This window comes from Phialemonium atrogriseum (assembly GCF_030411735.1).
Source record: "Phialemonium atrogriseum strain 8032-3 unplaced genomic scaffold QBC33scaffold_24, whole genome shotgun sequence".
Lineage (NCBI taxonomy): Eukaryota > Fungi > Ascomycota > Sordariomycetes > Cephalothecales > Cephalothecaceae > Phialemonium > Phialemonium atrogriseum.
The window spans coordinates 113,873-126,246 of NW_026848161.1; the positions used below are offsets into that span (position 1 = coordinate 113,873).

At 57.2% G+C, this 12,374-nt stretch overlaps 6 protein-coding genes across 6 annotated transcripts; 3 read left to right on the forward strand and 3 right to left on the reverse strand.

Moving 5' to 3' along the window:
- Positions 1 to 359: 359 nt before the first annotated feature.
- On the reverse strand, positions 360 to 2,336 carry QBC33DRAFT_594979 (methionyl-tRNA synthetase; the record flags this gene model as incomplete). The annotated part of the gene is made up of 3 exons (XM_060431803.1): positions 360 to 1,389; positions 1,447 to 2,093; positions 2,147 to 2,336. The coding sequence occupies 3 exons, from the start codon at positions 2,334 to 2,336 to the stop codon at positions 466 to 468; spliced, it is 1,761 nt and encodes a 586-aa protein (XP_060280603.1). The 3' UTR covers positions 360 to 465.
- A 542-nt stretch (positions 2,337 to 2,878) lies between these two features.
- On the forward strand, positions 2,879 to 4,418 carry QBC33DRAFT_197921 (putative DUF833 domain-protein). The gene is made up of 2 exons (XM_060422553.1): positions 2,879 to 2,915; positions 2,970 to 4,418. The coding sequence occupies exon 2, from the start codon at positions 3,088 to 3,090 to the stop codon at positions 4,228 to 4,230; it is 1,143 nt and encodes a 380-aa protein (XP_060280604.1). The 5' UTR covers positions 2,879 to 2,915; positions 2,970 to 3,087; the 3' UTR covers positions 4,231 to 4,418.
- Positions 4,419 to 5,184: 766 nt separating this feature from the next.
- On the forward strand, positions 5,185 to 6,791 carry QBC33DRAFT_594993 (uncharacterized protein; the record flags this gene model as incomplete). The annotated part of the gene is made up of 2 exons (XM_060431804.1): positions 5,185 to 5,503; positions 5,623 to 6,791. 2 exons carry the CDS (start codon positions 5,185 to 5,187, stop codon positions 6,783 to 6,785), a joined length of 1,482 nt encoding a protein of 493 aa, XP_060280605.1. The 3' UTR covers positions 6,786 to 6,791.
- A 153-nt stretch (positions 6,792 to 6,944) lies between these two features.
- Positions 6,945 to 9,099, reverse strand: QBC33DRAFT_547091 (RNA polymerase II transcription factor B subunit 2-like protein). The gene is made up of 2 exons (XM_060428711.1): positions 8,824 to 9,099; positions 6,945 to 8,740 (listed from the first exon to the last, which is right to left on the reverse strand). The coding sequence occupies exons 1-2, from the start codon at positions 8,951 to 8,953 to the stop codon at positions 7,332 to 7,334; spliced, it is 1,539 nt and encodes a 512-aa protein (XP_060280606.1). The 5' UTR covers positions 8,954 to 9,099; the 3' UTR covers positions 6,945 to 7,331.
- Positions 9,100 to 9,222: 123 nt separating this feature from the next.
- QBC33DRAFT_547093 (Thioesterase/thiol ester dehydrase-isomerase) lies at positions 9,223 to 10,364 on the forward strand. Its single transcript, XM_060428712.1, has 8 exons — positions 9,223 to 9,324; positions 9,381 to 9,421; positions 9,475 to 9,490; positions 9,544 to 9,609; positions 9,671 to 9,785; positions 9,839 to 9,904; positions 9,966 to 10,044; positions 10,107 to 10,364. The coding sequence occupies exons 1-8, from the start codon at positions 9,286 to 9,288 to the stop codon at positions 10,180 to 10,182; spliced, it is 498 nt and encodes a 165-aa protein (XP_060280607.1). The 5' UTR covers positions 9,223 to 9,285; the 3' UTR covers positions 10,183 to 10,364.
- On the reverse strand, positions 10,271 to 12,001 carry QBC33DRAFT_198035 (uncharacterized protein). Its single transcript, XM_060422554.1, has 3 exons — positions 11,599 to 12,001; positions 11,032 to 11,530; positions 10,271 to 10,961 (listed from the first exon to the last, which is right to left on the reverse strand). Exons 1-3 carry the CDS (start codon positions 11,760 to 11,762, stop codon positions 10,473 to 10,475), a joined length of 1,152 nt encoding a protein of 383 aa, XP_060280608.1. The 5' UTR covers positions 11,763 to 12,001; the 3' UTR covers positions 10,271 to 10,472.
- Positions 12,002 to 12,374: the final 373 nt, after the last annotated feature.

Sequence of the window (12,374 nt, forward strand, 5' to 3'; positions counted from 1 at the left end):
GACAAGCGCCTCCCGATACTTCCCGGCCCAGTCCCTAACCCATCGCATTCCCTAAACGGACATTCCCTCTGTATGTATCGGCCACCCTCCTGGTATCTATCTCCCTATTCGATCACGACGGTCTTTGAACCCATCGCAATGACCTTGTCAAGGTTATTGGCTCCCGAGCTGGTGGATACGGCGTCGAAAGATTGGCCGGGCCTGGCCAAATGCCATGATTTTTGCCTTGACCAAGAATATGCTAGCCAGTAGACGTGGAGACGGGGCTCGCGCTCGTCGGGATATTAGTCAGGCTGGAACAGAAACAATCCAGAATCTAGCCCCGTAAGGCCAACTGTATGGAAGAAAGCAAAACCCTCACCTGGATCAATTTCCTCCCGAACTAGCTGAGATGACCTGAGGGCTACATCTACCAGGGTCCAGCTCATGACGGAGTCCAACGCCTTCCGCACGACATGCCGTGTTTTACCCGTTTAACTTGGTCTCCGAGGTCTTCCCCCCTTTCGTCACTGTGCTCTTGCTCGCTTTCCTTGCGGCACCCTCCTCCTTGACTTTCATCGCCTCTTCCCTGCCAAACATGTTTCGCCATTCTTGTGCTTTCGCCGGCTTGATACGGCTGAATAAGTGTTCCGCCTTGCCAATTTCATGGCCAGGGTTGATGGAATCTGCATTCCAATGATCGAGGATAGGAAGTGGATCTATGCGGAGCTGCGTGTTTATGGACCTCGCTGTCTCCGGCATGTATGGAGCGACGACAGAGGCAAGAAGGTGAATCAGGTTGATGGCTAGACCAACAACGGCTGCACATTTGGAAGGTTCATTCTCAGCAAGACTGTTGTCGAGTTTATTCGACTGGAGAAAGGAGTTGCCTTGCTGAGATATGTGAAGGACTGTGGATACGGCAGAGCGAAGTTTGACGGCGTCGAGTTCTTGGATGTACTGCGTGAGAAGATTGTTGACTTCCTCTTTCCAAGTATCGAAGGAGGGTTCGTGGTACTCGGACCAGTCTGGCACGATATTGTTGTAGTGCCGCGAGTTGACAAATTTTAGAACACGACTGACGAAATTGCCAAAGTTCTTGAGGAGCAAGTTGTTGTTGGAACTAATGAACGAGTCCCAAGTAAACTCGCTGTCGCCAGTCTCCGGTCGATGAGAGAGCAAGTAGTAGCGCCATATATCGGAAGGAATGCCAGTCTTCTGAGCCGAATCTCCGAAGACGCCAATGCCACGAGATTTGGAAAATTTCCCGCCTTCGTAGGTAAGGTAGTCTGTCGTAGAGAGGTGGTGGAGCGTCGTCCAGGTGTCTTTAGTGCCGATTTGAGAGCCAGGGAATATCACGGAATAGAAGACAACGTTGTCTTTCCCGATGAACTGGTGCAGTTGAACCTCCTGGGGATTTCACCACCATTTTCCCCACTGGTCAGTGTACTGAGCGGTGATGGACACATAACCGATACAGGCATCAAACCACGAATAGATGACCTTTTCTTCGTAGCCTGGTAGAGGAACTTCTGTTCCCCATCTCATGTCCCTGGTTATGCTGCGTGGTTGCAATCCTTCCTTCAACCGGGCCGAAGTGATGTTCTTGCCGTTGTTTGACCACGCGCCGTTTGCAGTGGAACCTCGAAAGAAGGCTTCGATCTCAGGTTGCAGCTTGTCCAATTCCAGGAAAATATGTTTCGTGCCCTTGGTGATCGGTGTGGAACCGTCGACTTTGCATCGGGGGTGTTTCAGTTCAAGAGGGTCCAGAAGTTGGCCGCAAAGGTCGCATTGGTCGCCACGAGCATCCGCATAGCCACAGGCTGGGCACTCGCCTTCGACGAACCGATCTGCGAGGAACGAGTGATGCTCTTGACAGTAGAGCTGAGTTGTCATCCGCTCCTTCAAAAAGCCGTTCTTGTTTAGCTTCAGGAAGATATCTTGAGTGATGTCTGTCTGCAGCTTGGTTGTGGTGCGACCAAAGATGTCGAAACTGATGTTGAACCACTCATATATTTCGGCATGAATCTCGTGGTACTTGTCGCAGAGCTCTTGCGGTGTACATTTCTCGTCGAGAGCTCTTGCCTCTGTTGTCGTTCCGTACTCGTCCGTCCCTAAAGAAATTAAGACTTGGCCTCTCACAATATGAGCTGCACAGATTACTTACCGCCGATGTACAGAGTGCTGACACCGCGCCCTCTGCAGTACCTTGCAAAAACATCCCCCGAAAGTACTGATCCTATGATGTTCCCAAGGTGTGGCACGTTGTTCACGTACGGTAGGGCGCTGGTGACAAGTATGTTCCGTTTTCCAGACTCTGGAAGCACAGTGCCACGGTTGCGCAATTCTTCGGCCATCCTTGTGGAGATAGGCGCATCGAGTTGAGAGAAACGTGTGGACCAGAGCAGCATGAAAGACGGGAATTGAGATCCCCCTCGGTCCTGAGCGGAACATAGTTGTTTCCATTCTTTGTCTGGTCCCCGTCCCGTCCCTGGATTGCCCAGGGACCTACCTGCACATCTACCTACTGGCCAAGGAGCCTTGCCTGATCTTAGGGTGACACAGGTGATCTAGATCGTGAGCAGATGCCAATTCTGGACAGAAACCCCACATTCAGGCCCCAGTTGTTACCCGCTCCCCGTACCCACCCGAGCTAGCTGCTCCCAGCCCAACGTCATGCACCTGCAGCTGCTGTTGCCACGCCCCCGAACAACTTATCCAAGGCAGATCAGCTCATCGCTAGGCCCAACCCAAAGAGCCAAGAAAAAGCCAGTAGCTGCAGAGCGTTTGTCGCATGATTCGACCCTAGGGTGAACAGCTGATGGTCCAGAATCTGCCCTGCATATGGATATCGACACCTGTGATTGATCCGAGACAAGTGAAGTCCCCTTACCCAGCGGTCCCTCCCTGGGTATTTAAAAGGAGACCGACTCCCGGTCTGTCGCGCACCAGTCCCTTGCCGACTGTTCATCCATAACTCATAAATCCAGCTAGCTCCAAAGCAGCACGACACATACATATTTCGTAGTATCTATCGGAATTAGGTACGAAACGGAAGCCCAAGGAAGAAAAAGAGAAAAAAAGAAAAGACGGAAACCAAGCCCCAGGATGTGTATCGTTCTCCTCACCACAGCACATCCCAGCTACGCACTCATCATCCTCGATAACCGGGACGAGTTCATCCTTCGGCCCACCAGCCGGCCGCACTGGTGGACACCCGAGACCAGCGCGTGCCCGAGCGCGGCCGCGGTCAACGGGACAGCGAACGGGGCGGCGAACGGGACGGCGAACGGCGAAACCAAGCCGAAGCCTAAGCCCAAAGCGCAGGAGATCCTTTCGAGCCGCGATCTGCAGCGGGCCGAGCGCGGCACCTGGCTCGGCGTGACCAAGGCCGGCAACTTCGCGGTGCTGACAAACTACCGGGAGACGGACACGCACGATGCCGCGCACCCGGTCCACGGCGCGCGCAGCCGCGGCGGCATGGTGACGGCATGGCTGGCCGCGAGCCCCGACGAGCCCACCGCGCACTTTGTCCAGCGCATGCTCGAGGACGGCGGCGTCAGGGGCGTCGGGGGGTTCTCGCTGATATGCGGAAAGCTGCGGCCGCGGCGCGGGGGCGACGACGACGACGGGACGGGGAGGGCGCTGGAGCCGCTAGCCATCATCTCCAATAGGAATGAGTCTGTTGATCAGGTCCCCTGGATATGTAGCGAGGAGGGCCGGTCCTACGGCCTCAGCAATTCCTGCTTCTCTGACGAGCCCGCGTGGCCCAAGGTTGAGGATGGCCTGAGGCTGGTCAAGGAGGCTGTCAAGTTGGCGGTCGCGGAGGATATGGACGAGGATCGCCTGATGGAGACCCTTTTCGCCGTTTTGGATAGTGACACTCTCCCTATTGACCCCGAGATGGGCTTTGAGGACTACATTCCCGTGTTGAAGCAGTCGATATTCATTCCCGCCATTGGCGACGAGGGTCAGAGGCTGGCCATGGAACAGGCGACCAAGAACGGCAAGCAGCCGATGTCTGCCTCTGCCGAGGTGCCCGAGGAGTTGACAAGCACCGAGCGACCTGACGATGCCGGCCAGGGTTTCGAGACGGGCATGTATGGGACTCAGCGTCAGACGATCCTGCTGGTCGACTGGGACGGGAATGTGACTTACCGGGAGAGGGCATTGTGGGATGCCAATGGGAATCAGATCCCTCGAGGGGCTGCCGATATGACGTTCAAGTTCAAAGTGGATGGGTGGGACTAAGGGGGAAAGGGAGGCGGATATGGCTTTATGTTGCATCGGGACAACTGTGATGGCGGCATGGCACAAAGACCATTGGCACGAGTCGGGCGCATAGAAATAGGTTCTTGCGCTGGTCCATCTTGGGTATTTTCTGCATACATACAAGGCATATAGGGCGGAGGGTGACAAAAATACCACTCAAACTTAGTTCTATACTGAACTGCCCGTAACACCGCCGTCACCCCACGCTCGCGACTCTTTCCCTGGCTACAGGGTGAGGCGCAAGTCAACTAGAACTCCAAGGGTCGGAGTTTAAATGGAGCCTGGTGAATGTTTGCATGCCCCAGCTTACTTCACAGCTCGAGACTAAAACTCAGCCACGGACAGGAGTAGCGGGTGTCTTGTCTGGTTTCCATCCCATCATCCGTGAGAATCACGTTGGCCTGACTATCAACCTACCAGCCTACCTACCGCGTCGTTTCGAAATCAATTTCCGCCGTGCCTCTTCCCACGTACCTAGTACGTGGCGTGCATCATAGAGCTCTGCACCTACTTCCTATGAAGTCCAAGTCTCCAGGTCCCTCAAGTCAACCTCAGGTTGTTCTGCCAAGGCGTGGCTTCCTCCTGCGCACCCGACTCCTTCCCTGATTCTGGGTTTCCCACCTATCTAACTTCCGTGTCTGAGGAACTTGCCACATTGAGGCAGTCTTCTCGTCGGACCGTTCCCGGCTGCTTTCCCAACGCGGAGAGAACAACCTACACACGTCCGGGAAACCCATCCCATCGTCCATTGGCAGAGAACGAGGTCATAAGTACTGAGGTAGATATAAACCCATTTCATTTCTTCCCTCTACACTGTCAACAACAGGATCCTCCTTTGCTGCCTCACGCAACGAGTCTACCGAATAACCTACCTCCTTTTGGACACATCTATCACCCCCAAGCGCAGTCTCCCTGGTCTGTAGCTAATCCGTCATGTCCACCCCTAAGAGCGACAGCTTTGTGCAGCAGGATATCTCAACCTCTGACCTCGACGACGACCTGACGGAAGTGGACTCTTTGGTGCTAGAAAGTCCGGAACAACACAAGCTCCCGACCTGCCCGCATCGTGACATTTTGCAAGGAGAAAAGCCAGATATTTTACTCGTCCGCGAGTCCATCCAAGCCATCCTCCAGAACGTCGCCCTTTTCATCACAGTCACCGTCGTGACGTTCCGGCTCATCTTGGTCATCCTCCGCCATTTGGCAAGCCCGCAAAGAGCTGAGAGGATCCCGTTACTTCGTCGACTCGCAAGTGCTTGGGGAGCGCTCTTATCCGGGCTCACCCGACTTGGGTGTCTCGCCATCATCGGTCTAGGTGCTTGCGCAGTCCTAGCCTCTCTCCGTCTCGCATGGCAAGCTCTGGGAATCCAGCCACGGGCGGATCGTGCGCTGGCAACCAAGCCATTCCATCACGACCAAGAGAATCGAGACTCCGAGACGTCAACCTCCAAGGCCGGCCTCGGATTAGCCGCCCTATAGGGCCAGTCCTCCACAACGGCGTGCCCATGATCCAGACCGTGCCACAGCCGTCGATCGCGGTCTCCCACATGACCGCATACCCCAGCTATTCAGTCAACGGCGCCGAGCACGACGAAAACGTACCACCGGGATCGGGGAAATCCACGCCAAAGCCGCGACTACCGAAGTCACGCACTCTTAATATGTTGTCTAGCCTTACCCAATCTTTCTCCCGTTCGTCAGTTGGAAGCATCGCCAGTAACCGTAATCTTAGTACTGGATCTTCGAGCACCATTACCACCGACCCCCTTTCCACCCACCCTCGTATCGCCCAACCATTCACGTCCCTGCAAAACCGAGAGCCAACCGAACCAGCCAAAAAGCTTGAGGCAAAATCAGAGCATCCCCCGCCCCATCCCGACCCCCGCCTCATCTACACGGCCCAGCCGTCGTCCTACTGGGCGGGCCGCTTCACCGCCATCCACGACCGCCTACGCGGCGAGCTGCTGAAGCCGCACAACCTAGCCGTGGTCCTCGAAGCCCACATCGAGGAACACACCATGATGCTCGCCCACGCCTCCGCAGCCACCAACCCATCGGCCTCGGCCTACGCGCCCTCCATGGTCCGGCGCCCCCGCCGCAACAGCAGCAGCGCACCCGACTCCCCAAACCCGCGCATCCCCGTCTCCTCCACCAGCGGCGCCGTGTTGCAGACCGTCACCGCCGTGGCGGACATGTCCCGACGACCGGGGCCCCAGCAGCAGCAGCAGCGCACGGCCGACGCGGCGATGCTCGCCGACGATGACATGCGGCGGCGCCGGGCGCTGCTGAAGCTCGAGGGCCTGTGCGCGACGGCTGAGGCGCGTGCGAGCCTGCGCGCGTGGCAGCTGAGGCTCGCGAGGCTGGAGGGCCGGACCTCGCTGCTGCCGAGGGGCGCGATGATGGGCGGGGGAGGAGGAGGAGGGCCTGGGAGGGAGGTGTCTGCGGCGGGGAGCAGGGCGTCGGGGCTGGTGGGCAGGCTGTTGTTGTTTGGTGGGAGGAGGAGCCCTGGGCCGACGGTTGGGGCTGGGGGTTGACGAGTGAGAGGGGGTTGTTGGCATGGAGGTGGCCGGCGGGCAGGGCTATTAAAAGTTATGGCTTTCTCTTCTCGATTTTCGGGCTTCGGAAATCGCTAGACTTCAGGGATGTTCCGGATTGTATGAGTCAAAAGGCAGGGGTTTCTGCTTTGTTTAGATATGAGAGGAGAGGAGGCCCGGGGAAATACCCATATGCCTCATCTGGGATGGCACGCTGAGATTAATTAATGGCCATCGATTCAGCTGGATTCTACCTCGTTCTCTAGATATTCGGATGGTCTTTTCAAGTAGCAAGTAAGCTATTGTTCCCATTTAGCTCTCCCCATTTGACCATTTCCTGGATACGCCTCCAGTCCAGCCTCAGAAGGCGACTCTTTTTTTACCACCTGGATATAACCCCGTCTATCTTATATAGGGAGGGAAGCAAAAAGCAAAAAATGCAAGGAAAAGAGGAAGGGAGCCCCATGCTAAAAACGCCTAGCGATGCAACAAGCAATACCACCATTACGTACAGTACATATCGTAAAAACCCCTCTTCGACAAAGCCTACTCGGCCTTCTTCCGGCTCTTGAGGTAGTCCCTCAGCTGCTCGTGCTTGCTGGCGAAGAACATCTGCCGGCGGTCGCCCCTCCAGACGAGGACGCCGATCTCGTCGGCGTAGCCCACGAGGGCCTGGTACTCCTGCGGGGAGTCAAAGTCCTTGAACAGGAAGCCGCCCGTGGCGCGCATGCGCTCGTTCTCCAGCTGCCACAGGCGGATCTGGTCGACGACCGTGGGGGGCAGGACGGGCCGCGAAGAGGCGCCGCCGCCACCAGTGGAGGAGGAGGCGGTGGTGGTGGCGGCGGCGCGGCCCATCTGCTCGTGCGCGTGCGCCGCTAGGTAGCTGATGATCTGGTCGGCCGTGATGCCGTAGCCGATGGCGCGGCGGATGCTGTCGCGCGTCAGGCGGCCCGTCACCATGCCGGCGAAGCGCATGTTGAGCTGCGCGAAGAGGGCCAGCACGGCGATCTGCAGGGGGGAGGACGTGTACGCGTAGAGCCGGTAGTTGGTCTCGATTATGATGGAGCCCTTGTCGTCCTGCTGCGGCCCGGCGCCCCCGCCGCTGCCGAGGCTGGTCGCGTCGCTGGGGGCGCCCGCCGTGGCGGCGGCGAAGCCGGAGCTGACGCTGCGGAGGGCGGAGGCGGAGCTGGTGAGGGTTGTGGCGAGGCGGGTGGGGAAGTACTGGCGCGGGGTGTCGCGGGGCACGTAGATGAGGCCGAAGTCGACGAGGGAGGGCAGCATGTTGCGGCGGGGCTCGGCGAGGGCGTCGGTGTCGTAGGCGCGGCCGAGCTCGAGGCTGGCGAGGGTGAAGAGGAAGGAGAGCATGTCGACGCTATCCATGGGCGAGCCCGCCGCGCTGGCGGCCTCGAGCCAGAGGAGCAGGAGCGTCCACACCTGCGCGTTGGCCTCCTGCAGGAGGAACGTGAACCCGGCCTGCGTGATCGCCACGCCGCTGCCCGCGCCGGCCCGCCGCTCCACCAGCCGGCCCGCAAGGAGGAGGTCTTTGACCGACGCCTTGGGCCCCGACGATGCTGCTGCTGCCGTGTCCGCCGCCGAGGAGAGCCCCACGCTGTTCACGACGAAGTGTAATATGTCCTCCCACTTCTTGCGCGCGTAGCCGTCGAGGAAGGCGACGTCAAAGGTCGGGTCGACGGGCAGCGAGCTCGGCACGCCGAAGCTGTTGTGGGAGCCGCCGCCCTCCAGGGCGAGGCGGAGGCTGTTCTTGAAGTTGGTCGTCAGGGACATCTCCTGCGGCTTGTCCTTACCCGGTGGGGTGATCTGCACGATGTGCAGGGATCGTAGGATGGAGAGGGCGCGGTCTCGTTGCTGCTTGGCCTCGCTCTTCACCCAGATGTCGAGTTCCGAGAGGAGCATCGGGTGCGGCATGTAGAGGAGGGCCATGACGAAGGTTTTGGCTGCAAGTTGGGGGCGCCAGGAAGTCAGTCAAGAAGCAGCGTGACATCAGGTACAACGAGAGGGGGGTTTCCTGCAAACCTACCTAACTGAGGTAGCATGCGCCGGAAGATGGCAAATGCCGTCGAGGGCTGCTGGTACAGCCTCCTAAACGTCGTACCGGGCAGCTTCTCCAGGTAGTCGGAGAGCTGGTAGGATTGTGTGCCGACCGACATCTCGAATAGCTGTCAGCAGCCGCCGGGCGTGCTATCTCATATTATACGGGAGTGTAGCTTTTCAGGGAGGAGGTTGTCCTCGTTGAAAGACGGCGCAGTGGATTGGACGTTGAAGCTTTTACGATGGAGTCTGAAGTCGGAACTCTTCAGTCGGAGTGCCGTGCCTGGCCGGGAAGGGCCCGCGCTTTTGTGTGTCGGATAATTCCGGGCCCCACTTATCTTGGCATCCAGCACGAACCGCGGCGTGTTATGGCGGGGCCGGAGGCTACCTACACTTCAGTTGAACTTCTCCTTGGTAACGAAGTGATTCTGCCTCATTCAAATCAGCTAAGATGTCTTCGAAATTACCGCCGGCGAGATTTGTGAGATCGGTAAGTTGACGTTCTTCCCGCCTTGCCCTCCCCATGTCTGATAGCCTTGGACCAAGGTGCTCAAGTCCTTCATGGCCGAGTCCGGGCTCGAACCGAGGTGCGCCGTCTTGTAGTCATCAGCTGGCCCCCCTGCTAACTCCCAGTCCTAAGGCTATTTGGGCCGCATGTGAGTCTGAATGCTCAATATTTATTTGTCCATTTATTGATCGTGTCTTCCAGCTGAGGATCACCGCTGCTTCACCAGGGAAGGTGGACTTTGAACTAGACATTCAGAAAGACCACACCGTGGGTACCAAAGCTGTATTTCTCACGAATGAGAGGATGTATCTCTGATCTTCTCCATCAGAACCGGTTAAAGATCCTGCATGGGGGCACCATTGCCAGCATGGTTGACCTGGGTGGCTCTCTAGCAGTGGCATCCATGGGACTGTACGCCACAGGGGTATCCACGGACATGAATAGCAAGCCATCCCGCGTAGCATCAGTAACTGTACACGACTAACCAGTTTCGCAGTCACGTATCTCAGCAGCGGAGGCAAAGTCGGCGAGAAGATACAAGCAACCGCGATCTGCGAGAAGAGTACAATTCGCCCCGCTCGCACCGTCCTGTTCGTGCCCACCCACTGACACTTTTCTCGCAGTTGGAAAGACGCTGGCCTTCACGACAATCACCTTCCGCAATGGCAAGGGCGAGCTTGCGGCTAGGGGAAGCCATACGAAGTAAGATGGGCCTCTCTCTCGCATTCGGGGAAATTCCAATGACGCTGATGTTGCCGTGCTAGATATGTTACTCAAGCCTGGGGCGCAAGTCCGTCCTACACGCCACCGCCGGGGGCCGAAGTAGATGATGTCGACTAGTAAACAACCTTCCTGCCTGTATATAAGCCGACTAGCCCGGCTGGGAACATGTCCAGTATGTGTGACAGTAGGGGCTGAGAGATGTAACGATATATAGAACTAGATTTCAAGCAGACGGTGGTATCATATATCTCATATACACTTTTTGTACCTTTGCACAATATTATATCCAAGCGCTTACCCCCTGCTGCATGCAGAACATTTATCCCTATGGTATATCTCACGGCGTAGAAAGAGGCAGAGAAAAGAAGGAGAGAAAGGCGACATTTTCCGTCCGACTCCCCTCCACTTCACTTCATTTCAGTAGGCAAACCAGGCGGAAGCTCCTGCGCAGCCAGCCTAGGGTCCTGCACATGCGGCGCCGAGACCTCCTGAGGGCCGTACTGCTGCGGGTACGCGCCGCCCATTGGCGGTTGCTGCTGGTATTGGGGCGGGTACTGGGCCGGGTACTGCATCGGCTGGCCGGGATATTGGGCCTGGTATCCCATCTGCGGCGGTGGCGGCGCATACAAGCCTCCGGGGGGGTAGGGTTGCTGGCCGGGCGCGGCGCCGTTCATCCAATTCTGCTGGGTCGTCCAGAGACCCTTGCGCCTGCGGACGCCGAGCACGAAGAGCAGGACCAGCAGCACGAAGAAGGGCCAGATGCTGAGCAGCGGGTCGATGATGTCGATGGCTTTGGATTGGCGTTCCGTCCCCAGGACCCATAGAGCGGTGGCGACGAGGATATACAGGGATCGGATGAAGTACAAGATGGCGGTGACGAGCAAGATGACAGAGGACTGTACTTGTTAGTGAGTACGGGGCCGGCGGAGCGCATTGGTGTGGGCGGGGGTCGGGGCGACAACTTACCTCGCGGAGAGAGGGATGCCCCCTGACTTTGTGGACGACGACAGATGCGAATGCGAGGATCAACAAGGACGCGATCCAAACCAGGATGCCCATGGAGGCGCCAAGATGGCGCATCACGAGGAACTTGCGTTCGTAATAGTCCAAGCCGGCAGATGATTGACGGGCCGGACTCTCAACGTAGGCGAAGTAAGTGTTATAAATGACGTTCAACCTAGCGAAATAGGCGATGCTAAGGATGAAGATGACGAAGCCGAAGCCGAAGGTGGCATACCGGACAGCCCTCTGGAGGCCATCCCGGGTCCCCGCGAGGATGTAGAGGAAGCCGATGCCGATTTCGACCTGGGTGATGCAGAACGCGATGTCGGACCAGCGCTCGAACAAGTATGCCGCCACGCTGGTGCGAAGTTGGACGCGGAAAGCTTGGTAGAAGTCTTTGGAATTGTAGGTCTGACTTTCCAGGATAGAGAAGGCGTTTGAGACAACATAGAGTGTTAAAGTTCTACGGATGATCTCGTTAACGCCCGGAGGTTCTACCTCATGTCCCAATTCCGGAGATGCCACACTTACATGATGACGAGGGGAAAGAGGAGCTTCAACCAAGCGAAACCGATCCGAGCGGGGTCGCCCCTACGCCTGACGAGGAACAGGCTTAAGCCCCATATGACGAGGAGCGGCACGATGAAGATGCCGCTCAACACCGTGTTCGCAATAAGAAGTGCTAGGCCCGACATCCTTGCGGCGTCCAAGATGGCCAGAGTTTTGGGGAAGGTGAGGGAAAACACTAAGAACTGAAAGGGAAAGGGAGAGATCTTCAAGATGGATTCGTCGAGACGAAGTACGCGCGAAGAAACACGAAAAGGAAGGGATGAGGTTGATCGGCGGCGTAAGAACGGCCGAATAACGTGCCGTAGCGTTACAGCAAGATTGAGTAGGATCCAGAAGCCAGTCCCCTCAAATCTGAAGGACCTAGCAGATTTCGATGCCAAGGCACGCAAGGGTTCCAAAGCCACATACAAGGGGAATGGAAATAGGGCCTGGAAATAGTAATATGCACAAAATTCCTAGCCTGTATGCATGTATGCGTAGGGCTGGAGTGGCTGGGTAACCGCAGCATTGATTAGGTGCCTCTCTAGCTAGTTCCTTGGCGTTGCGGGTTTCATTTCATGTAACGTGATGGAAATCGAGACAGTCATGTCTTCGCAACCATGGCTCAAGCAGCCCAAACACTGTTGTGGTTGTGGTAGAGTCGAGTAGGGCGATCCTCCTGGCCCCGGCCATCGGCGCCTTGAAGAACTGACGGGTGACCATCCCGCGATTTACCGCCCGCTACAGGTCGGGTGCCA

Coding starts and splice junctions, on each gene's coding strand:
- QBC33DRAFT_198035 (XM_060422554.1), bottom strand. CDS start 11,762: ATGTCGGGCCTAGCACTTCTTATTGCGAACACGGTGTTGAGCGGCATC. Junction 11,531..11,598: donor CTCTTTCCCCTCGTCATCAT/GTAAGTGTGGCA, acceptor GATCATCCGTAG/AACTTTAACACTCTATGTTG. Junction 10,962..11,031: donor GGCATCCCTCTCTCCGCGAG/GTAAGTTGTCGC, acceptor TAACAAGTACAG/TCCTCTGTCATCTTGCTCGT.
- QBC33DRAFT_547091 (XM_060428711.1), bottom strand. CDS start 8,953: ATGTCGGTCGGCACACAATCCTACCAGCTCTCCGACTACCTGGAGAAG. Junction 8,741..8,823: donor GCGCATGCTACCTCAGTTAG/GTAGGTTTGCAG, acceptor CCCAACTTGCAG/CCAAAACCTTCGTCATGGCC.
- QBC33DRAFT_197921 (XM_060422553.1), top strand. CDS start 3,088: ATGTGTATCGTTCTCCTCACCACAGCACATCCCAGCTACGCACTCATC.
- QBC33DRAFT_547093 (XM_060428712.1), top strand. CDS start 9,286: ATGTCTTCGAAATTACCGCCGGCGAGATTTGTGAGATCG. Junction 9,610..9,670: donor ACATTCAGAAAGACCACACC/GTGGGTACCAAA, acceptor CTTCTCCATCAG/AACCGGTTAAAGATCCTGCA. Junction 10,045..10,106: donor GCTAGGGGAAGCCATACGAA/GTAAGATGGGCC, acceptor TTGCCGTGCTAG/ATATGTTACTCAAGCCTGGG.